We start from the raw sequence: 24,172 nt of genomic DNA on the forward strand, positions 1-24,172 counted from the left end.
ACATTATCTTATTGCTTAGATACAGTGAATTAGGGTAAGAGACTCTAGGACAGCCATCACAATTAGTGAGAAAACAAAAGGCCAGTCACAGAAAACATGCCTCCAACCATGAACACAGACAATTCTCACTCCAGTGATATGATGACATATACAAAAGACATAATTCTGTTGTCACCATATAAATCATTCCCCTTTTCTTCTCCACAGTGCCCACAAAAATATGAATCAGAACTGGCAAGTAGGCAAGACACTACGATCACATTTTTTACTCTATGTATAAATGTTGGCTCATAGTAGCAGCCCTGCAACATACATACTCCTTCAGCAACCACCCACAATATGCTTAACAACATGTAGACTCTAAATGCCCAAGATCCCAAGATTTAAAAAAAATGGGAATCGGCACCTCATTTGGCAGTCTATAGTCATTGTCCGCAGTATGAAAAGGTGAAGTCTAATTCTCACCTGGTAACCAGGGCAGAGATTATGTCAGTGATGTCACTGTTAAGTTTGCTCAGCAGCTCTTCCATTGGGCCTGGCAGGGGAAGCTGCTGGGTTAGATGTTCACAGCGCCGGATCTGCTGCCTATTCTGCCAGATCAGGTCTGCCAGCTTCTCACACCTTGTGGACAAGGAGATGATGTGGAGATACAACCAAGGTGAGAACATAAAGAAAGAAGATTCACTACTGGAATATTTTGTGTGACTTTGAGAGGAGTGGATCCAGCTGTAAAGGCCAGTTTGCTGACACTGGTGGGATGTGACTGGCTTAGCTGAGGAGGATGGGACCAAGCAATAGGGAAGGAACATCTATAAAAAGGGATCTGGTGGCACCATTTCTCTCTCTTCTTTGTCCTAGCTGGCTTTTGTTTAGCAGACTTTGAAAATCATAATTGTTTCGCACTCAGGCTCTGTGGTGGGGGGTGGTTGTGGACATGTAAGTCAGGGTACCCCTACATTTTTTTTTGCACTCATGTTAGTTAAAAGCTGTCTAGACTCACTAGGTTATTGGTTGGTACCTCCTTGTAACCTTAACGTCCATTCCCTCCTGCCCCCCCACTTAAGGTACTGTTATGAGCATGTGGTTAAGATTGAAAAAAAGCTTGGTTTCTTTTTTTTGCACCCCAACTTAAGTTTCTCCGCTTTTCTGATGGTCTTGGGGTTTGTCCAAATGGGATGTAACAAATGTATCAGAATTATATAAATTTAAAGAAAACATATCTAAAAATTTCTGTGTATCACAAAAATCATCCACTTTCTTGAAGTAGGTAAATCACCATACATTGTAATGTAAAGAAATTAATAAGCATATCCAATTGGTACCAGGACTGAAGGACATCCAGTCCCCCCTCATGAGGACCGCCATTGCCAGCCAGCTGCTGCCTCCTCTTCCACTGGATGAGCTCCTCATCCAGGATCAGAGTCTGCTGCTTCCTAAGGAGGCCCAGGGTCTTCTGGTGTTGTGCTGACAGGTCCTGCAAGCACACCACCAACAAAACACTGAGGAATATTTAAATCATGACAAAAAAAAAAAAAAAAAAAAAGCAGGAAATTGAGTATTATTTTAATGTAGACTAACAACCCATGATCAGGTTTTGTGTAAATAAAAATAGAATAACCCAATCAATTGTACATCCAAAACCCAATTTGTGAAGCTGATGACGGACACAAACAAAAAAAATGATATATTGTCATTATTGAACAAATTGAAATTTGACTTGTGCAGAAGTATGTGAAGCCTTCTATTTAGTAGCTGGTGGCACCTCCTTTTGCAGCCATTACTACAACCAAACATCTTCTATAATCATTGAACAGTCTTTCACATCTGTCTTTGGGGATGATTTTTGCCCACTGCTTGCAGAACTCAGCCTGTTGAGAGAGGTTGGAAGGACATCTGGCACGTAACAAACCCACTTCAGGTCTAACCACAACATTTCAATTGGATTGAGATCCAGACTTTGACAAGGCCAATCAAGAGTGTGAACCTTCTTTCTTTCAAGCCATTCTTTCCTTCCTTGAATGCTTAGAATCGTCTTGTTGCATCACCCATTTTAGTCCCAGCTTCAGCTCTCTGACTGATGGCAGGAGATTTTCTTCCAAGAATTTGGTGATAGGTCTGAGAAGTTTCCCTGAATAATATGGAGTCAGCCTTGCCCAGAGACATAAAAGCTGCCCCAGACCTTCACATTTCCACCACCATGGGAGGAGGTTCTTTTCTTCTTTTCTTTTCCTGGAATTCAGTATTAGCTTTTCTCCAAACATGGCAGCTGTGATTATGACTAAATAAATCTATTTTGGACTAATCTGTCCAAAGAATGGACTTCCAAAAGGCCTCTGGTATTTCCAAAAGCTCTCTGGCAAAGTTGAAACGGACAGTTTTGTTCTTTTTTGAGAACAGAGCCTTCTTTCTAGCAACCCTCACATAAATGTCATGTCTGTTCAATTTTAATCTGATTGTAGACTCATGTACATTTACCCCAGATGCTGCCAGAGAGGTCTGCAACTATTTAGAGGTGATGTGTGGGTTGGCCTTTACCTCATTTATTATTTTTTTGGTGCTTTTTGATAAGTTTTGATGGGCATCCGCTTCTATGCAGAGTCGTGATAATGGTGTTTGTCCTCCATTTATAGATGATTTGTCTTGGATGGATGAAGTTGGAATCTCTTGGAGATGGTCTTACAGCCTTCTCCAGACTGATGGGCTGTCAGCACCTTCTTCCTGTCCTCGGATATCTTCTTTCCTCTTGTTTGACTCCTTGGCACTACAGTGGTTTGGTTGGTCTCCTCTCTCTTAATCAGGGTTTCCTAAAGATGTCTAATTTGATTTGTCTGCCTAACTGATTAATTAAGCACCCAAATGTGTTTCACCCAAATCTTTTTTCAATTTTTGAATCTAAAAGACAGGAAACCAAGGGAATATTGGTGGTACTCTAAGTTTCATGAGTATCTGATAGAGCTTGAGAAGGAAAAAAAAAAAAAAAAAAAACCTGCCCAAATCCGTGCAAAGCTTCTACAGACTTAACCAAGAAGATTCAAAACTGGTACTGCATTAAGTGAGGGAATACTGAAGAAAATGATTTTTAAGTATTATTTTTAATAATGGGAAAAAATGAAATCTGGCACAGTAAAGTGTGCAAAAAGCAAAGGGATCTGTATATGTTCTGAAGTGCCAGACTAAAGAAGGGCGGGTGATAGAAGGTAAACCATTGTGAACAGTAACAGGCTACTGCTCGTCAGTCTTGTTTTGCTGTGGTGTGGAACAAAGCACTACTGTGAACTAACTGTCTAATTAATCTTTTAATTTTCTGTAATTGTCACGCTGCCCATGTCACTTCTTGTTTTCACTCTGCAACAAGTTCATTCCTGCTTTTATAAAATGTTACACTTCCGACATAGTGTTGTTTACTGCAGCGGTCAGACGGCACGGATATATTGGTCTTGATTTGCTACCTCCTAAAGTTTAATCATTTCAGTGGCACAAGCACAACTTCCATTTTTATTTTCCATTACAATTTCATGATCATAATCTAGAGTAACAACTTCCTTTATGAGGAAATCTCATTTAAAATATATAATAACACCTTTTTAGGCAATTTAGAAATGTGGATTCTTAAAGCAGTCCCAAACTCATTCTGCAGCATGTCAATGAGTCTAAACATTCAGCCAGACATAAAATACTATTATTTTACAGATTACAAAAACAGCATTTCGCTTGCATGCCAGTACCTTTGTATCTCCATTCAACAGGTTCTCAATTTGTAAGAACCAGGAGCATTTTATTGGTACTTAAAGATGCAAGTGAGTGAGATTAGTGGATCAGAAAATATGATTTTGGTATTTATGGTGCAGCTTTCCTGTGTCACGTTTGCTCCATCTCTATCTCTCTCTCAACTCCTCTGTGCAATCTAAAAATGTATTATGATAAAGTTGTTAAAGTGATTAGCTCACACATTCAAAGTTTTATTACAGAAAGGTCAAATGAAGGAAGTAAAGTCACAAAAATTCTTCATCAGGTTTAACGCTGCATCAAATGTACTTTCTGATCCAGGGTATGGTCGTATGTACAGCCATACCCCCTCATTCTTCCCCAGTGTCTCCACCTCCTCTTTGTCCAGAACGTTTCACTGTTCTCTTATTTTCCTGACATTTCCAGGACTGGAAAAATCATCTAGAAAGTTTAGGGTGAGGGTGAAGTTTAGGATGTTGTTATGGTGATTAAATTTTAGGGCAGGGGTTCCTTAAACTTTTCTGCAGTCCCTAATGCCAACTATAGCATTAGCACTCTTACAAACTTGTCCATGTAAATGATAAATGGTATTATACTTGTATAGAGCTTTTCTTTTTCACTCAAGTGTAGCTTTTTCACTATTTGTCCATTCCCCCACTCACACACACAAACGCTCACACATTCGTACACCGGTGGAAACACCAACCCTCTGGTTCATGGTCGACCTGCTCTACCTCCTGAGGCACAGCTGCCCCTCCATGTTATGCTATTGGTGCTTAAGCATGACTTACATGCACCAAACTACAATTATATGTATGTATGTAGTATCTTCATACAAGCCTGTATTTCTGTAGTGTGCTGGCTTCTCTGGCGAGCCAGGCCTCCACAGTGGTCCTTTTGCTCTGTAGGGTGGTCTCTCGCTGAGTGCGTTCAGCTGGAGGCAGTGAAGACAGGCTGCTCAGCTGGGCTGATAAAGCAGGAGACAGGACATTATGAAAACTGGTCACTTTTATTACACTTTGGTGACGTTTAGTTTCTTCTGTTAGAGGGAGTTTTTTTTCTCTCCACAGTCACTAACTGCTGGCTCATAAAGGATTTGTTGGGTTTTTATGTAAAGTGCCTTGAGATGTTTATATTGTGATTTGGTAGTGGTAGATGAGGCTATTATTTTCAATATCGACATGAATAGTCTCCCACTACAATGACTTTATAGGTACTAAGCACTAAATCAGATAGGAAGTCAGGACATTCTTTAGATTTACATATACTTCCTGCTGTAAGACAGGAAGTCAATTTGGTGATCACCTATCAAGTCATTCATTAGCAGAGATTTAGATTCAATTCAATTCAATTCAATTTTATTTGTATAGCGCCAAATCACAATACAAATCATCTCAAGGCACTTTACAAAAACTAAAACTAAAAACCCAACAATTCCCTTATGAGCAAGCACTTGGCGACAGTGGAGAGGAAAACTCCCTTTAACGGAAGAAAAAACCTCCAGCAGAACCGGGCTCAGTTTGGGCGGCCATCTGCCTCGACCGGTTGGGGTGAGTGGATAGAGGAGAGAGAAAAGAACAGCAACAATAAACAACAATGAAGAGATCCGATATTTACACGGCATTCAGAAAATATTCACACCCCTTCACTTTTTTTTTTTTTTCAGACCCCCTTATTACATCTCTGACATGTTGATGCCATATGAACCATCTCGAACTCTGAGAACATCAGGGACAGGCCTTCTGCTCGTGCCCAGAGACAGGACTAAACAGGGAGAAGCAGCGTTTCAGTTATATGCAGCTAAAACCTGGAATAGTCTTCTTGATGATGTTAGACAAGCCTCATCTCTGGCAATGTTTAAGTCCAAGCTAAAAACCTTTCTTTTTAGTGTGGCATATAACATATGACAACTGACAGTGTTTTATCCAAAGTGATTTATCTGCACTCAGTTTCCTTTAATATTAATTTCACTATTTTTGATTCTAGCTTATGTATTTTTAACTTGTCTTTTATTTCTGTAAAGCACTTGGAATTACTCTGTGTATGAATTGTGCTACATAAATAAACTTGCCTTTATGTTGCAGCCTGATACTACAATTGTTTAAATTAATTTTTCTCACTAATCTACACTTAATGCCATATTAATGACAAAGTGAAAATACAATTTTATTAATTTATTAAAAAGAAAAAACTGAAATATCAAATTTAAGTACTCAGACCCTTTACTTAGTACTTAGTTGAAACACTTTTGGCAGCAATAGCAGCCTTCAGTCTTTTGGGGTATGACACAAGCTTTGCACACCTAGACTGGGGGATTTTTTCATTTTTCTTTGCAAATCCTCTCAAACTTGGTCAGGTTGGATGGGCGCCGTCAGTGGACAGCCATTTTCAGGTCTCTCCAGAGATGTTCAATAGGTTTCAAGTCAGGGCTCTTGCTGGGCCACTCCAAGACATTTGCAGTTGCCACTCTTGTGTTGTCTTGGCTGTGTGCTTAGGGGCATTGTCATGTTGGAAGGTGAACCTTCAGCCCAGTCCAAGATCCTGAGCCCAGGGGAACAGGTTTTCATTGAGAATATCTGTGTACTTTGCTCCATTCAGCTTTCCCTCAACCCTAACCAGTCTTCCAGTCTCTGCTGCTGAGAACACCCCCACAGGATGATGCTGCCACCACTATGCTTCACCATTGGGATGGTACTGGGCAGCTGATGAAAGGGGCCTGGGTTGACTCCAGACATAAAGTTTGAGGCAAAACAGTTCAATTCATCAGACCAAAGAATACTGTTCCTCACAGTCTCAGAGTCTTTCAGTTGCTTTTTGGTAAACTCCAAGCAGCTTTCATGTGTTTTGCACTGAAGACAGGCTTCTGTTTAGCCACTCTGTCATAAAGCCCAGATCAGTGGAAGGCTGCAGTGATGGTTGCCCTGGAACTTTGTCCCATGTCCACACAGGATCTCTGGAGCTCAGTCAGAGTGACCATTAGGATCTTGTCACCTCTCTTACTAAGGCCATTCTCCCATGATTGTTCAGTTCGGCTGGGCAGAGTCGTGGGTGTGCCAAACATCTTACATTTGAGTATTATGGAGACCAATGTGCTCCTGGGAACCTTTAGTGCAGGAGAAATTTTTTGTATCCTTCCCCAGCTCTGTGCCGATCAACAAACCTGTCTGAGCTCTGCAGGCACTTCCTTTGACTTCATGGCTTGGTTTTTGGTCTGATATGCATTGCCAGCTGTGAGGCCATTTATAGAGAGGTGTGTGCTTTTCCAAATCATGTTCAATCAATTTAACATACCACAGGACTCCAATCAAGATGTAGAAACATCTCAGCAACAATTAAGAGAAATGGGAGGGGTCTGAGCTAATTTTCACGGGTTGCTAAGGGTCTGAATACTTATGTAAATGTGATAATTCAGTTTTTCCTTTAATAAATTCACAGACATTCCCAAAATTTCATTGGCTTCTATTGTTGCCTGAAAGCCACATTGAATGAAAACACTCATGTTGGGGGCCCCCACAAGGGGCTCCAAAGGCTTTTTACAAACTCTGAAAAATGAAAGCGTCAACTGTACAAGTGTGTTTTTTCTCTTTTTTCACTATTCCATTTGCATCTCACAGTCCATTAAAGCATTTGAACAGACACACACACACATATACACAGTTATCAAAGGCTTAGTCAAAGTCTGGACTTAAACCTGACTGAGATGCTGCAGCACCTTAAACAGCCCGTTCATGCTCAAAAACCCTCCAATGTGGCTGAATTAAAACTATTCTTCAAAGAAAAGTGGGTCAAAATTCCTCTACAGCAATGTGAAAGACTCACTGCCAATCAGAAACACTTGACTGCAGTTGCTGTCACCAAGGGTGGCACAACCAAATTAGGTTTAGGAGGCAATTACTTTTTCACATAGGGCCAGGTAGGTTTGGACAGCTTTTTTTCCATTAATAAATGAAATCATCATTTAAAAACTGCATTTGGTATTTACTCGGGTTGTCTTTGTGTAATATTAAAATTTCCTTGATGATGTGCACCAATGCAATGCAATTTAAAAAAAAACAAAAAACGGAAATACAATACTTTTTCACAGCACTAAGTTAAACGTGGCTCTGACCTTACAGACATTAAAATCAACAGCATTCACTGTTTAAGTGTCTATAACGGACCTGTGGAAAGTAAAAACACACATCATGCGATCAAATCATCAGGCCCATCTTTTAATGTGTTTATATAAGTGTGTGTCCTTACCCTGAATGCGCAAGTTTTCCTGGTACTGGATGATGAAATACTCCTGGCTGTGCTGCAGCTTTCTTAGTTCATTCTCTGTCTCCTGTGTGGCCAAGCGGAGCTCTTCAAAGGCCTGGTTGATCTGCTGGTGGCGCTGAGATAGGCTGTCCATAGTTTGACCCTCACTCCCACTGCTAGCCTACACATAAAATTGTTGCTTAGCAGAAAATTTGTAAATCTCTTTATCTGCCACAACCTGAGGAATGTAGGGATTCCTGACAATCACCACTTACATTAGTTGCTTCTTGAACCAGCCTCTGTTCTGAGTGCAGGATGTGTTTAATGCACCGCACCAGTTCCAAAGGACAGCGGTCATAAGTGCTCTGCAGCAAAATCACACAAAAACCAACCATTAGTTAAACTTATAGCTATATCAACAATTCAGTTGATAATGTTGCAGCCAGAGTTCATTGCTCTGTTCTTATTTATGTTGACAAAATTGTTGGTACCCTTCCATTAAAGAAACAAAAACCCACAATGGTCACTGAAATAACTTAAATGAACAAGAAAATTAACTAATGAAAATCAGACACTGCTTTTGAATTTTGGTTTAACAGAAGCATTTAAAAAAACAAGATAATCAAACTGGACAAAAATGATATTTTGTTGCCAAACCTTTTTTCTGTAACTCTCAATGAGACTTCTGCACCTGTCGCCAGGTATTTTGGCCCTCTCCTCGTGAGCAAACCTCTCCAGCTGCCTCAGATTTGAAGGGTGCCTTCTCCAGATTGCATGTTTGAGCTCTTTCCACAGATGTTCAATAGGATTTAGAGCAGGGGTTACAGAAGGCCACTTCAGAATAGTCCAATGTTTTGTTCTTAGCCATTCTTGGGTGTTTTTAGCTGTGTGTTTTGGGTTATTATCCTGTTGGAGGACCCATGACCTGCGACTGAGACCAAGCTTTCTGACACAGGGCAGCACATTTCGCTCGTGAATGCCTTGGTAGTCTTGAGATTTCATTGTACCCAGCACAGTTTCAGGATACCCTGTGCCAGATGCAGCCCCAGAACATAACCAAGCCTCCTCCAAGTTCCACAGTAGGTACAGTGTTCTTTTCTTTGTATGCTTCATATGCTCCATCAAACGAATACAAGAGGTAAAGAATTTGCTTCGAGGACTTTTTTGTAATTGAATTCCTCAATTTACTCGTTAATCGTTGCAGCCCTAGTTGTTTGCCGACCGTCATATACAGTGGGTACGGAAAGTATTCAGACCCCTTTAAGTTTTTCACTCTTTGTGCCATTGCAACCATTTGCCAAAATCAAAAAAGTTCATTTTATTTCTCATTAATGTACACTCAGCACCCCATCTTGACAGAAAAAAACAGAAATGTAGAAATTTTTGCAAATTTATTAAAAAAGAAAAACTGAAATATCACATGGTCATAAGTATTCAGACCCTGTGCTCAGTATTGAGTAGAAGCACCCTTTGGAGCTAGTACAGCCATGAGTCTTCTTGGGAATGATGCAACAAGTTTTTCACACCTGGATTTGGGGATCCTCTGCCATTCTTCCTTGCAGATCCTCTCCAGTTCTGTCAGGTTGGTGGACAGCCATTTTCAGGTCTCTCCAGAGATGCTCAGTTGGGTTTAGGTCAGGGCTCTGGCTGGGCCAGTCAAGAAGGGTCACAGAGTTGTTCCGAAGCCACTCCTTTGATATTTTAGCTGTGTGCTTAGGGTCATTATCCTGTTGAAAGGTGAACCTTCGGCCCAGTCTGAGGTCCTGAGCACTCTGGAAGAGGTTTTCTTCCAGGATATCTCTGTACTTGGCCGCATTCATCTTTCCTTCAATTGCAACCAGTCGTCCTGTCCCTGCAGCTGAAAAACACCCCCACAACATGATGCTCCCACCACCATGTTTCACTGTAGGGATTGTATTGGGCAGGTGATGAGCAGTGCCTGGTTTTCTCCACACATACCACTTAGAATTAACTCCAAAATTTAAATCTTGGTCTCATCAGACCAGAGAATCTTATTTCTCATAGTCTGGGAGTCCTTCATGTGTTTTTTGGCAAACTCTATGCGGGCTTTCATGTGTCTTGCACTGAGGAGAGGCCACTCTGCCATAAAGCCCCGACTGGTGGAGGGCTGCAGTGATAGTTGACTTTGTGGAACTTTCTCCCACCTCCCTACTGCATCTCTGGAGCTCAGCCACAGTGATCTTTGGGTTCTTCTTTACCTCTCTCACCAAGGCTCTTCTCCCACGATTGCTCAGTTTGGCTGGACGGCCAGGCTGGACGGCCAGGTACAGTTCTGGTCGTCCCAAACTTTTTCCATTTGAGGATTATGGAGGCCACTGTGCTCTTAGGAACCTTGAGTGCTGCAGAAATTCTTTTGTAACCTTGGCCAGATCTGTGCCTTGCCACAGTTCTGTCTCTGAGCTCCTTGGGCAGTTCCTTCGACCTCATGATTCTCATTTGCTCTGACATGCACTGTGAGCTGTAAGGTCTTATATAGACAGGTGTGTGCCTTTCCTAATCAAGTCCAATCAGTTTAATTAAACACAGCTGGACTCCAATGAAGGAGCAGAACCATCTCAAGGAGGATCAGAAGAAATGGACAGCATGTGAGTTAAATATGAGTGTCACTGCAAAGGGTCTGAATACTTATGACCATGTGATATTTCAGTTTTTCTTTTTTAATAAATTTGCAAAAATTTTTACATTTCTGTTTTTTTCTGTCTAGATGGGGTGCTGAGTGTACATTAATGAGAAATAAAATGAACTTTTTTGATTTTGGCAAATGGCTGCAATGACACAAAGAGTGAAAATTTTAAAGGGGTCTGAATACTTTCCGTACCCACTGTAAATGATAAGAAGAAGAAGAAACATGGAGCATCAGCAGCATGTGTCGCTAATTTGTTTGGTTGTGTTTCTCTGGCTAATGTACCAGTGTTCGCTAAACAGACGAGAAGAAAAGAAAAAAATCTTTCTTCTTCTTTTGTTTTGGTTGACTGTTGGCAATCAGGAATCCATTACTGCCCCCTCTGCTGGAATATGAACCACAGTTTTGAGTCTGCTGCCCTGGTTGCTGCGTCGATTACGTTCACACTGCAAACGAACAGCTACAGGGCTCAAAGGAAGCAGGCCGTGACCACCCCTTCTTGGCGATCTTGGCCCGCTTGTTTTATTCCGCATCCAAGCTCGATTACTGTGCTCACATATGCCCAAAACGAACCGACCTTTGTGAGTATACACCCCCTGCTTCGAAACAACTGCTCAGGTGTGAATACACACTTAGACAACCTGCTTCCAACACATCAACTGAGCATGAACATTTCAGTCCTTCTCTAGCCTAGCTGCTGACTTATAACACATACAGTATGTTGACACATGTTAACTGCACTAAACTGTTTCAGTGTAACATTCTAGTGGCTGGAAAAACACAGGTTGTTGGCAGGCTAACTTTAATTTATTATAAATTGATTTAATTTTCTATTTCCAGTAATCAACTGATACCTTGAGCTGGTTGGCATAGTGGCCCAGTTTGATCTTGAGCAGAAAGCCATCCTCTCCACTTTGAAGCTGGGCCTTCCTCTGCAGCTCAGCCACCAGGTTGTCCAGCAGACGCTTAGCTTTGGCCTCCTCTGCTGGGTTGTCCAATTCCACCGAATCCCTGTGAAATTAAATTTTTTCACGTTATCTCTCAGATATTGATATATTAAACATTTAAGACAATTCAACTTCTCATTCATAACAGGATAATAATTATGAAGTTTACCTATATCGCTGTAAAAACTATACTGTGAAAAAGGACACAGCGCTCGACAAAAACAGTAAAATGCAAACAGTAAAAAAAAAAAACAAAAAAAAAACGTATTTTAATATCAGTTTTATCAGCTGAAGTAAGTTAGGTTAACCCTCTGGGGTCGACGCACGCACGTTTTGACGCATCATTTTCTGATAAGGCTGAAACAAACTTAAATTACTCCGTCAATTCTGATCGTACAGATAAAAGAAGTATATCATTCAAATCTGTAAAGGGTCTAGTTTTAGTGGTATACCATCATAATAACAACAAAACGTTGTGCTTTTTTTAAATAAAGAAAGCCGACAGGGTGCACTCTCGGACTTTTCTGTCTCTGTCATTTCTCTTCACAGACGCGTAAATAAAACAACCAGAATCTCAGCGAATACTTGCCTCATAAAAATAAGAATTATATGGCTAGAAAGCTTGAAATGTTTTCTTTTGAGTGAAACAATTCAAGTCAGAAACAAATCATCACTTTTTATTTAATCCGTATGAACGTAAGGAGAAGTCCGTTTTTTCCTGTCTCACCTCATTACAGGTAATGCGGTCCCGCCTTGTACACTGTTCACATGTAAATAATCTCAGGTGAACCAGGTAAATATGTGCACACCCCCGAGAAATGACACAAAATATCAAATTTCATCATAGAATTTAATCACTTTTTCTGCGCATTTGGATGATGGCGCGTTACGCACGTGAAGCGGCGCTCCTTACATTCCTCACAGAGACAAATAGTTTAGCTTGTCCTCAGAGTAAAAACACTGATTTTAACTCAAATGATGATCGTTTGGCTCCTCATTGTGTTGTATTGTACAGCACTAATCCGTCCCATCTACATTGACTGAAAGGCTCATTATGCGCGCCTTTGTCTGGTCGTTCAGTGCGTCTTTTGTGTTCTCAGGTAAATCACATGACTATTCATCCTCAGACACACCCCTCTTGCATATGGCCTTTCTGGACAAAAAGTGTCTTAGAAAATTTAAATCAGTGTATTGTTTACTGTGAATGTGTGAACAAGATGACATTCACAGCACTCTGAAGTAAACACTTTAGCCTACAACATGCTGGTCTCCAAAGTCTTGTGAACCAATGTTCTGTTTGTGTTTTATGGTCTTATTTCAGTGAGTAAAAAATTGTAGTTTTTCACTAGCCATGCATAAACACTTTTTTCTCAAAAACACAATAATGTATAAACTTGAAGCTCACATATTATTGTAGCCAATTTTGTGCTGATTACAGTGTTATCAGACTTTAGACATTAATATGTTTAAAAAACACTGAAAAAAGCACAAATGTCAGGACATGTCAGAATTTGTCCAGGCCCCAAAAACCCCCTCAGACCCCAGAGGGTTAAGCTAGTAAAATTTCTGTGATTTAAACACAGGCATGGCCCATTACAACAATAGAAGTCATCAATAAAATTTCAAATCAATTCTTAAAGAACTGGAAGCCAGTGTATGCACACAAAGATAGGCAAAAGGTGCTGGAAGCAAGCATTTAAAACTGTGCCTAAGATCCAAACTAAAGGTTTACAGTCGGTCAAAAGTCATGTACACAACAGAAATGTACAAATGTAAAATGTACATTTGTACAACTCTGCATGCATGCACGTATGTGTTCGCTTCATACACTACAACTTATAAACAAGTGCTTGTTGTATGGTGGTGAAGGTGAGTGCAGGATGTAGGCGAGGGCCCAATTGCACCACCAATTGCAGGACAAACTGTTTTTTTTTTTTTTTTTACATTTATTTCCAGGAAACCCAGGCTCTGGTACAGCTGAGAGCCCTCTCAGCAATCACTGGAAACAAAACAGTCTATAGAAACTCTGCCACTTGGTGTGCCAAAAATAACTTCCCCACTCAGCAAAAACAAACTCCAATCTCCTCTCACACGAGCAAGCCACAGACAAACATAATGCTAACATCAATGCTCCAACAGCAAACAAAAGAAATAAGGAGGTATATACGCACTTGAAACAAAAGACTAATTACACGGATGAAATTAATTTTACGAATGAAACATAAAGCTACCTAGAAACATAACCAGGCAAAGGAGGAAGCCAGAAACGAAAATAAAAGTCTCAAACTGGAAACTGAAACATAAGACCATAACAGTGCTCTACACCTGCAGGACAAACATTAAAATTACCTTTTCTTCAAATGGTAATGATGCTTTTTTATTTCAGGTTGTCTTTTTAAAAAAAAAAAAAAAAAAAAAAAAAAAAAAAAAAAAAACAACTGAGCCACATGCTCCTATGCACAGGTAAGACACAGATTTGTGATGAAGTTGCACGTAAGATTTCCTTTGAATGATTCTTCCATGTAAATTTTTGTGCATTATCAGTGCAAGGTAAGGCCGTCCTATATCAGCTACACCTTCCTGCAGCTCTTTTGCAGCCACATGAGAATTTTGCTTTGCCTCTCTGCCCAGTAGACATGCAGATGAATGGAATTTATTTATAGCCTCTCTCATTTGTAGAGACCAGTTAGTCTTATTTTTAGATCATCAATCAGTCAGTTGTTGGGGGGAGCCTATGGTTATCGAGCATTACCACATACCAGAAAAAAAATTGATCAACTGAAAAGATGGCACCTCAACCACGATTTTTGACCTACCATACAAGTCCTCATGAGTTAAATAAGGTTTAAGGAATTCATGAAGTTCAGAATATTTAAAGAATATCTCATTTTTAAAGGCTGGAGTTTGCGCTGTTGTTGAACCATACTAATGTAGGTGTTCTGTTATTTAGCCTAGCTTCACTAAAATAATGTGGTGGACAAAATAACAGAAACCCCTGTGAAAATAATTAAGTACAATTCAACAGTAAAAGCCTAATCTTCCAAAATTAACAGGCAGTTGAACACATCTCAAACTGTGTGAGCAAACATGATCATCCTCATGGAGCAGGACTTACTGCAGAACTGTTGGATTCAGACAATTCAGTCTGAATTAGCTTTAGCTACATATACAGTGGGTACGGAAAGTATTCAGACCCCTTTAAATTTTTCACTCTTTGTGTCATTGCAGCCATTTGCCAAAATCAAAAAAGTTCATTTTATTTCTCATTAATGTACACTCAGCACCCCATCTTGACAGAAAAAAACAGAAATGTAGAAATTTTTGCAAATTTATTAAAAAAGAAAAACTGAAATATCACATGGTCATAAGTATTCAGACCCTGTGCTCAGTATTGAGTAGAAGCACCCTTTTGAGCTAGTACAGCCATGAGTCTTCTTGGGAATGATGTTTTTCACACCTGGATTTGGGGATCCTCTGCCATTCTTCCTTGCAGATCCTCTCCAGTTCTGTCAGGTTGGATGGTGAACGTTGGTGGACAGCCATTTTCAGGTCTCTCCAAAGATGCTCAATTGGGTTTAGGTCAGGGCTCTGGCTGAGCCGGTCACAGAGTTGTTCCGAAGCCACTCCTTTGTTATTTTAGCTGTGTGCTTAGGGTCATTGTCCTGTTGAAAGGTGAACCTTCGGCCCAATCGGAGGTCCTGAGCACTCTGGAAGAGTGTCGAGCGTCGGGCCACTCTGCCATAAAGCCCCGACTGATGGAGGGCTGCAGTGATAGTTGACTTTGTGGAACTTTCTCCCATCTCCCTACTGCATCTCTGGAGCTCAGCCACAGTGATCTTTGGGTTCTTCTTTACCTCTCTCACCAAGGCTCTTCTCCCACGATTGCTCAGTTTGGCTAGACGGCCAGGTCTAGGAAGAGTTCTGGTCGTCCCAAACTTTTTCCATTTGAGGATTATGGAAGCTACTGTGCTCTTAGGAACCTTGAGTGCTGTAGAAATTCTTTTGTAACCTTGGCCAGATTTGTGCCTTGCCACAATTCTGTCTCTGAGCTCCTTGGGCAGTTCCTTCGACCTCATGATTCTCATTTGCTCTGACATGCACTGTGAGCTGTAAGGTCTTATATAGACAGGTGTGTGCCTTTCCTAATCAAGTCCAATCAGTTTAATTAAACACAGCTGGACTCCAATGAAGGAGCAGAACCATCTCAAGGAGGATCAGAAGAAATGGACAGCATGTGAGTTAAATATGAGTGTCACTGCAAAGGGTCTGAATACTTATGACTATATGATATTTCAGTTTTTCTTTTTTAATAAATTTGCAAAAATTTCTACATTTCTGTTTTTTTCTGTCAAGATGGGGTGCTGAGTGTACATTAATGAGAAATAAAATGAACTTTTTTGATTTTGGCAAATGGCTGCAATGACACAAAGAGTGAAAAATTTAAACGGGTCTGAATACTTTCTGTACCCACTGTATCTAATAAACTGACAGTATATCATTGAGGCTAGGCTAAAAATTTATCCTTGTAACGAAATCCAGTTCAGCAACAGTATGTCTTTCAACATAAAAACTATTATACTTTTTATGTTGGAGGATTTATTGAAAGACATTAAATACATTTTGATATCTAAAATATGTTATAGACATATAACACTACTTATTTCTGCTGCTGAGAGGGCTGTCTTAGCCAGCAGGATTTCTTGAGGTAGGCTTAAGTGTTCAGAGTGTGGGCACAGGCAAAGGGCAGGGATGGTTCTGGGATTTCTGACCAATGAGACAAGTTGGTTCACGCATAACATTTGTTTACAACTTTGGACCGCTTGGGACTGTTACTGTGGATGCGTCCGAAATCACATACTATACTATACAGTATATTCGAGTAAGTACGTACTTCTTGACCGTTAAAAAAGTATGTTCTATATAGTATGAATATGGGTAGTGTGAATGGACTTGGACTTGCCTGCGTTCTTACACCTACACAGAAACTCCATATGGAAAAGTGTATTTAGTGTAAAGATTACTGCTAAAATTTTTTTTTAGATTAATTGACTGTGACTGGTAAAATAAGGAGTATAGTTACACAAGCAGACAAAAAGCAAATGAGGATATTGTTTGTGTCCAGGTATTCAAAAGGCAACATTACAACCGGTGTGGCTGAATAGTGACAACACGGAACAGGCACTTTAACTACAACACTGTTTACCCTATTATTCATTAGGCGGGCCAGTCCACCCTCCTAATGCTAACCCCCATCCTTCCAACAGGAAGGCACTAAAACAAAAGAAACCCCAAACCCATGCATATGTAACATACCAGGGCTGGTTCTCAATCCACTGAGCCAGGTAGTGCCGCACCTCAATGGGGAAGTGCTGACCATACAGCGCCTGCATCTGGTGCAATGCCTCACCCTGCAGCTGTTGGGCCTGGATCCACATTGCCATGGCACTCCTGTTAAAGCAGGAGGATGGCAGCAAAAGAAGTCAGTGACAGGTTCAGGTAGAGGGGAAAAAAAAAAAAAAAAAAAAAAAAAAAACAGTAAACAATCTAGTAATATGATGAACAGCATATGAATGCTAGTAACAGAGCATACATTTAAAAAGAAGTTGGGGGGCTGGTGGTGGTATAGCAGTAGCGTGCCCATCCATATACGCAGGGGACGCTGGTTCGACTCCCGAGCTGGCCGTTATACAACCTGCATGTCTTTCCTCACTCTCTCCCCTAATTTCCTGTCTCTCCACTGTCCTATCAAAAATAAAGGCAAAAACTGCCCAAAAAAAATAATTAAAAAAAAAAGAAGTTGGTGGGGAAGAAGACAAAGAAAGTAGCACAAGAGCTATTACAAAGCTTTATTGAGAACAGGAATAGTAAGACGCTTTATAGTCAAATGAATGGCTTCCACGTAGAGTGACCAGGGACACCTGTAAACAAATACAAGATAATACTGTTGAGCACTTACAAAGGTGTGCAAGTCTTACTATTCATCTCTCCAGATCACTTTAAATTAAGTCCTGCAACCACATAGAAACAATCGTGATGAAACGCTGAAATGTTTGTAAAACTACACCCGATCCATGATGTTAAAAAAAACTTCTGCATTTCCCATAGTTAAGCTGTGGGATCTTCCAATGTGGTACCAGAAAGCAGAGGCATCTAAAGCCCCTCTGCATCCTAGGGAGGGATGTGGAAGTGATGGAGGAGCACAAATACGTGGGAGTGACCATCAACAGCAGTCTGAACTGGAAAGCCAACAGCACAACTGTGTACAAGGGCTGCAGCAGAGTCTACTTCCTGAGGAAGCTGAGGTCCTTCAACGTGTGCAGGAAGACGCTGGAAATCTTTTACCAGTCTGTTGTGGCCAGTACTTTGTTCTCCTCTGTGGTCTGCTGGGGGGGGGGGCAGTGACTTTTTTTTATATATATATATATATATATATAATTTCTATATTCCCATCTTTTTTTAAAATAATTTCTTATATCGTTTTCTTTGTGCCTGTAATTTGCTGCTGCAACAGCGGAATTTCCCAGTTTGGGATGAATAAAGTATTTCTATCTATCTAAATTAATTTGTCAGAAAATGTGATGTAATCAAGTCAGTGTTCCTCTATAATAGTAAAGATTAGCTTTACCCCCACCTGAACAAGCTTGATTCCATCATGACCACTGTTCCTTTGGGCAGTGTGAGCTTTATCTACCATGAACAGGATAACTTACACAATTCATGATTGCTTTTACAGTGCACCCACTTGGGATTTTTCTGCCATTCTTCTTTGCAAATCCTCTGAGGTCCTGAGCCCAGGGGGACAGGATTTTATTGAGGATATCTGTCTTTTTTTCCCCATTCAGCTTTCTCTAAACCCTGCCCAAGCTCCCTGTTCCTGCTGCTGATAACACCCCCACAGGATGATGCTGCCAGCACTATGCTTCACCATTGGGATGGTACTGGACAACTGATGAGAGGGACCTGGTTTCCTCAGATCATTTGAGGCCAAACAGTTCAATCTTGGTTTCATCAGGCTAAAAAAAATATTGTACCTCACAGCCTCAGAGTCCTTCAGGTGCTTTTGTACAAACTCCAAGCAGCTTTCATGTGTTTTGCACTGAGGACAGGCTTCTGTCTAGCCACTATGCCATAAAACCCAGATCAGTGGAGGGTTACAGTGATGGTTGACCTGGAGTTTTGTCCCATCTTCATACAGGATCTCTGGAGCACAGTCAGAGTGACCATTGGGTTCTTGATCACCTCTCTTACTAAGGCCATTCTCCCAAAATTGCTAAGATTGGCCAACTGACCAGGTCTTGGAAGAGTCCTGGTTGTGCCAAGCTTTTTCCATTTAAGTAATATGATATCAACAATCCTATCTCTGAGCTCTGCAGGCAGTTCCTTTGACCTCATGGCTTGGTTTTTGCTCTGACATGCATTGCCAGCTGTGAGACCTTATATAGAGTGTGTGCCTTTCCAAATCATGTCCAATCAATTTAATTTACCACAGGTAATCAAGGTGTAGAAACATCTCAGCAATGATCAAGACAAATGGGAGGTATCTAATCTAGTTTTCACATGTTGTTGCAAAGGGTCTGAATACTTATGTAAATGTGATATTTCAGTTTTTCCTTTTGAATAAATTTACAAACATTCCTAAAATTCAGTTCTCACTTTGTCATTAGGTGGCACAAATTTTCACTTTCGTCGGGTGAACAGACTTGAAGCAGGGCACTTGAGAGCCTGCATGAAGAAAATTAAGTGCAGCACTGAGGCATGTACACTGTTAACATGATGACAAAATTAACAGTTTGCTTCAAATTGCTGACCAGTGCACAACTGCACTTTGCACTAACTTGAGTTTATTATAGTTTTACTTTTTTACGATTTCAATGCGAATTTTATCCTGGGAGGCACAGCAATGCAATGATTGGCAGGGTCGCTTAAAGAACATATGACAAGTTTTCATTTTTTCAAAATTCATAATTAATCTGTCATGAAAATACCCACATATAGGATAAGTGTTAGTTTTACATGACAAATAGGCAGAAATGATGAAGAATGAGTGGCAGTTTGAACCATCTTTCCCAAAACTGCACCATGTGATATGATATAGGCAGAGGAGGAAGTAGAACTTGGCTAATTGTTGCTGGTAGTGGTTATCAAGTGGTCGCATTTTAATATTTGAAATTTCCAGGCGTTTTTCCGTAGTTTTTTTGTAATTTTTACACTTAATACCATTACTTGCGGGATTCCTTGAGCTTTTCGGACCATAATGTGGACCGGACTGAACAATCTTAATTACAGCCTAACTCACCAGGACACCTGCCCTGTTCTCCACGTATACTCCTAACACCACAGCTCGATTTCTCTCCTGTACCCATTGTTTCTTGTTCTTGGCTGCCCATGCTCTCTCTTATTTCTGACAGGCTCAAAATTATATGGTTGTGGTCTGTCATATATCTGTGAAAAGACATTTTCAAGTTCATCGGTTTCATGATCCATTGTCCATGATCGTTCAGACGCTAGCTTGTTTACCCCATGTTACGTCAGTTTTTTGATGCAGAAGTGAAATTTTTAGAAATACATCCCCTATCACCAATCCAGTGAATATTAAATTTTTATCATCAAAATAATAAATATAATGATTTTTCATTACATATATTCTAATGAAATGGGTACTCCAAACATTTTTAGCCACTGTCTCTTTGTGCTACTGACAGTTAAAACATCACACACGACACACACAGACACAGTACTGTTCTGAAAACTGTTCTCACATATAAACTCTGAACGATGTTAGAAAAATCACATGCAGAGAAGCTCTGGAGTCACCAACCCTGGTCCTCATGGCCCACTGTCCTGCTTGAATTCCAGATATCCCTGTCCTAACCACAGCTGATTACCTGGAACAGGTACGTTCAGCCAATCAGAAACTGGAAGGGCAGGGATAGTTGGAAAACCAGCAGGACAATGGGCCTCGAGGACCAGGGTTCAGGAACCCAGTTTTAACACAGGCAGTACACAGCAGGAGATTGTCCAAGTGATATATGGATTCACAGTGGAAGAAAATACAGTTGATTTCAGTGAGTTTTGTATGGGGTAAGGTTGCTGTCAAAAAAGACATGCATGTACTAATAAACATTCATACATATTGGCCTAAGGTTGTGCATTAATGAATAAAATGTACACAAAAATGTGGTTTTGTAAAGTCTCGTATGAGTCAAATCATACATAAAATATGTAGAGCGTGTTCTTATGTGAGAATACGATTCCAAAAAACTAAAAAAAAAAAAAACTAAAATAATAATACGAAGCGCAATTTTACGCTTGGGGGTTCTCCTTTATGAATACAAATTGACAACCATGACTTTACTGTCAAAAATACGTCACGGACTCGCAGGCATTATGTATTGAGCAGAAGACACATCGATTTCACAAACTGCGCATGCGTTCATACTGTGTTTGACTTGGGAGGCGGCAAGATGGCGGACAAGGAGAGTGCAACAGAGACGGGACGAAATCAGGTAAATAGATTATGTATCTCAAATTTTGTTGTAATATAATTTTCTTACTATATTGGTTTCAAAAACCGATGCAACTCCTCTGTCTCCAGCTGTATTGGAAGCTGTAAAGTCCGTTATCACCGCCACAAGACCAGGATGGTTTAATTATGTCTTTAAAACATACTTTATATCTATTAAAACCTGATGTCATCACCATGATCAAACACTGACACAGTCCCTGGTTAACCTGGCTACGAGTTGATCCATAACATCGTCTTCAGGTCAACATGTTTCCATGTTAACTAATTGGAGACTGTCTTGAATGCGTCCATGGTTGCTCAAGATATTAGGAATCCAGATTAGAAAAGCAATACACACGATTTTAAAAGCAACATTGCTGTTCAAAGTGTAGACGGTACAGGTAGTGTAGACAGGTAGCTACATCGGCACCATGTTAACTATGGTGTGGTTACTACAATCTGAACTTTTTCTAAGCCTGTTGCTGTGACAACGGTAATTTAGCGGCACTAAAACTCACCAACACATTGAGCCAAAATACATTATCTAGGTTTCTCTCGCCGATATGACAATGTACTTTGCATCGGTTCCCGAAACCAATATAGTAAGAAAATATTACAACACAATGTGAGATACATAATCTATTTACCTGATTTCGTCCCATCTCTGTTGCACTCTCCTCGTCTGCCACCTTCCCGCCTCCAAGTCAAACACAGTACGAACGCATGCGTAATTTGTGAAATCGATGTATCTTCTGCTCGATACTTAATGCCTGTGAGTCCGTGACGTATTTTTGACATTAAGTCACAGTTGTCAATTCGTATTCATAAAAGAGAAACCCCAAGTGTAAAATTGTGCTTCGTATTATTATTTTATTTTTTTTGGAATCGTATTCTCACATAAGAACACGCTCTACATATTTTATGTATGATTTGACTCATACGAGACTTTACAAATCATTAATGCACAACCTTAGGCCAGTATGTACGAATGTTTATTAGTACATGCATGTCTTTTTTGACAGCAACCTTACTCCATACAAAATCACTGAAATCAACTGTATTTTCTTCCACTGTGAATCCATATATCACTTGGACAATCTCCTGCTGTGTACTGCGTGTGTTAAAACTGGGTTCCTGAACCCTGGTCCTCGAGGCCCATTGTCCTGCTGGTTTTCCAACTATCCCTGCCCTTCCAGTTTCTGATTGGCTGAACACACCTGTTCCAGGTAGCTAATCAGCTGTGTTTAGGACAGGGATATCTGGAAATCAAGCAGGACAGTGGGCCATGAGGAATATGTACCAATATGAATGTTTATTAGTACACCACATCTTTTTTGACAGCAACCTTACCCCATAGTCTTGCCTTTATAGAGGAAACGTGAGCCACAGTGGACTTTTAACAACATTAAAATAATTCAATGTGTGCATAAATCATTCTTTTGCCACAATGTTCAAAGGGGAACACTGCATGTGTAGCTAGTAATATCCCAAAAGAATATCACCTTACACCCATTTACTATTCATCTTGTCCATCAACCAAACATAAAAAAATAAAAATGTAAAAAAAACAAACATAAGCTCTTAGTGGGGGTTGTGCACTTTCATTTATATACAGTACAACGTTGCGTAGAACACCATTAACCGGAGCGAAAGACCGAGAAAAGTCCTTAAGCGTCCGCAGCAGCCCATTTATGATACAATCTGGGTGAGCTAAACGCACCGCTCAGGACTAGGGAAGCTTTTTCCCAAGTTTGAGATCGCTCAACGTTAGCTTGCTAACTCCAGTTTACATAAACATTGGCTCTGGCAAACACATTATATGTGTCAAACTTGCAAATAACGATCTCTAAGTATTGCAGAACAGATATACAAACAGCCAGCGGGAAGCTGGTGAATTTATGTTTCTTTACTTTGGTATGGACGCATAAGGATAGCTAGCTAGCTAACTAGCGAAGGTTAGCTATTAGCTAACATAGTAGGATTGCTCAGTGACAGAGTAACGCACGGCGCTTAACCAACTTCACTTTCACTCGCCACAAGTATTTAACAGCTCGGTAATCAACTCACCTTTTAAAAGACTATACAACACCTTATAACACCATGGACCAGCAGCCTGACCTACACGGGTTAGCTGATGTACGTCACATCGCCAACTACTTTATCTTCTGGTTTCTGGTAAAGCAGTTGTTGCTGACCAGCATTGAGCCAAGACTGAATATTAAAAACAGCTTCCGGCTGCAACATTTCAAAATAAGTATCTAATTAACCACAGTGATATGTTGGATTATCCATCGGTGGATTTTGTAGTTTATTTTGTATATAATAGGGTATATAAATAAAATATATTTTGGTATTTTCAGTCAATCATTGTATCAATAATTTTACGATCTATACATTTATATTTAAAAACTCTTCCGGTTGTATTCATGCTAATTTCAGCTAACTTGGGACAGCCATTCCGGTTCTGTTTCCGCTAACAGCCCCACCCCTAGCCCGCACCCAGCTGTATGTGCGCGCTTTTAAATGTACTGTTTGTTTCAATAGTGACAGACAGCAAATGACGGATGTCTGATGAATCAGAATGAAGGAAAGCAACCGCCAGATGAAATGATAAACGGATAAATAAAAGGAACCAGTAGCTAATATTATTGCTAATTATAATTTCTCCTAGACATATTTGACTATTATTTTTATGTTTTTTTAATACATATATTTTGATATATTGTTCTGCCTTGTTGTGACCTGTGTTGTATGTTTTTTTGCTAGACAATTAGGACTAGACATCTACTATTAATGCCTTAATTTTCAGACATGAATATAATATGGAAAAAAAGATGTATAATAGAAAAAAATGTGGGACCAGAAACTGAGTAGGTTTGAGAGTGTTTTAGTTTGTGTGTTTGTTATTTTTTTCTTTTCAGATTATGACATTATCACATTTTTTAGTTTAAATGGTGACATGCAGCTGCAATTTCCCATGAGTGACACGTGTTAGAATGGTAGAACAGAAAACACTTGAATAAGTCTATTGTAAAGAGGTTTTGTAATCAGCCAGCTTTTTTGTGTCTAGTTCTTCACTTTGTCGGCTAACACTCAATAACACAAAGAAAC

The 24,172-nt window shown here is 40.1% G+C and overlaps 1 protein-coding gene across 2 annotated transcripts in view; it reads right to left on the reverse strand.

The window, feature by feature from the left end:
- The window catches only part of LOC113135789 (signal transducer and activator of transcription 5B-like), a 56,373-nt gene extending 33,107 nt beyond the window's left edge, over nt 1-23,266 (reverse strand). Inside the window, exons 1-8 of one of the 2 annotated variants that reach the window (XM_026316079.1) lie at nt 23,129-23,266; nt 16,870-17,004; nt 11,464-11,620; nt 8,241-8,330; nt 7,969-8,146; nt 4,563-4,693; nt 1,323-1,474; nt 466-621 (exon numbers count right to left, since the gene is read on the reverse strand). In XM_026316079.1, the coding sequence (XP_026171864.1) occupies nt 466-621; nt 1,323-1,474; nt 4,563-4,693; nt 7,969-8,146; nt 8,241-8,330; nt 11,464-11,620; nt 16,870-16,997 (992 nt within the window). In that variant the 5' untranslated portion in view covers nt 16,998-17,004; nt 23,129-23,266. Of the gene's footprint in view, nt 1-465; nt 622-1,322; nt 1,475-4,562; nt 4,694-7,968; nt 8,147-8,240; nt 8,331-11,463; nt 11,621-16,869; nt 17,005-17,146; nt 17,293-23,128 lie in introns of those variants that run through there. The other variant, XM_026316080.1, reaches the window with a different exon arrangement.
- Between the last annotated feature and the right edge of the window lie 906 nt (nt 23,267-24,172).

The sequence above is a fragment of the Mastacembelus armatus genome, chromosome 19, assembly GCF_900324485.2.
Source record: "Mastacembelus armatus chromosome 19, fMasArm1.2, whole genome shotgun sequence".
Taxonomy (NCBI): Eukaryota; Metazoa; Chordata; class Actinopteri; order Synbranchiformes; family Mastacembelidae; genus Mastacembelus; species Mastacembelus armatus.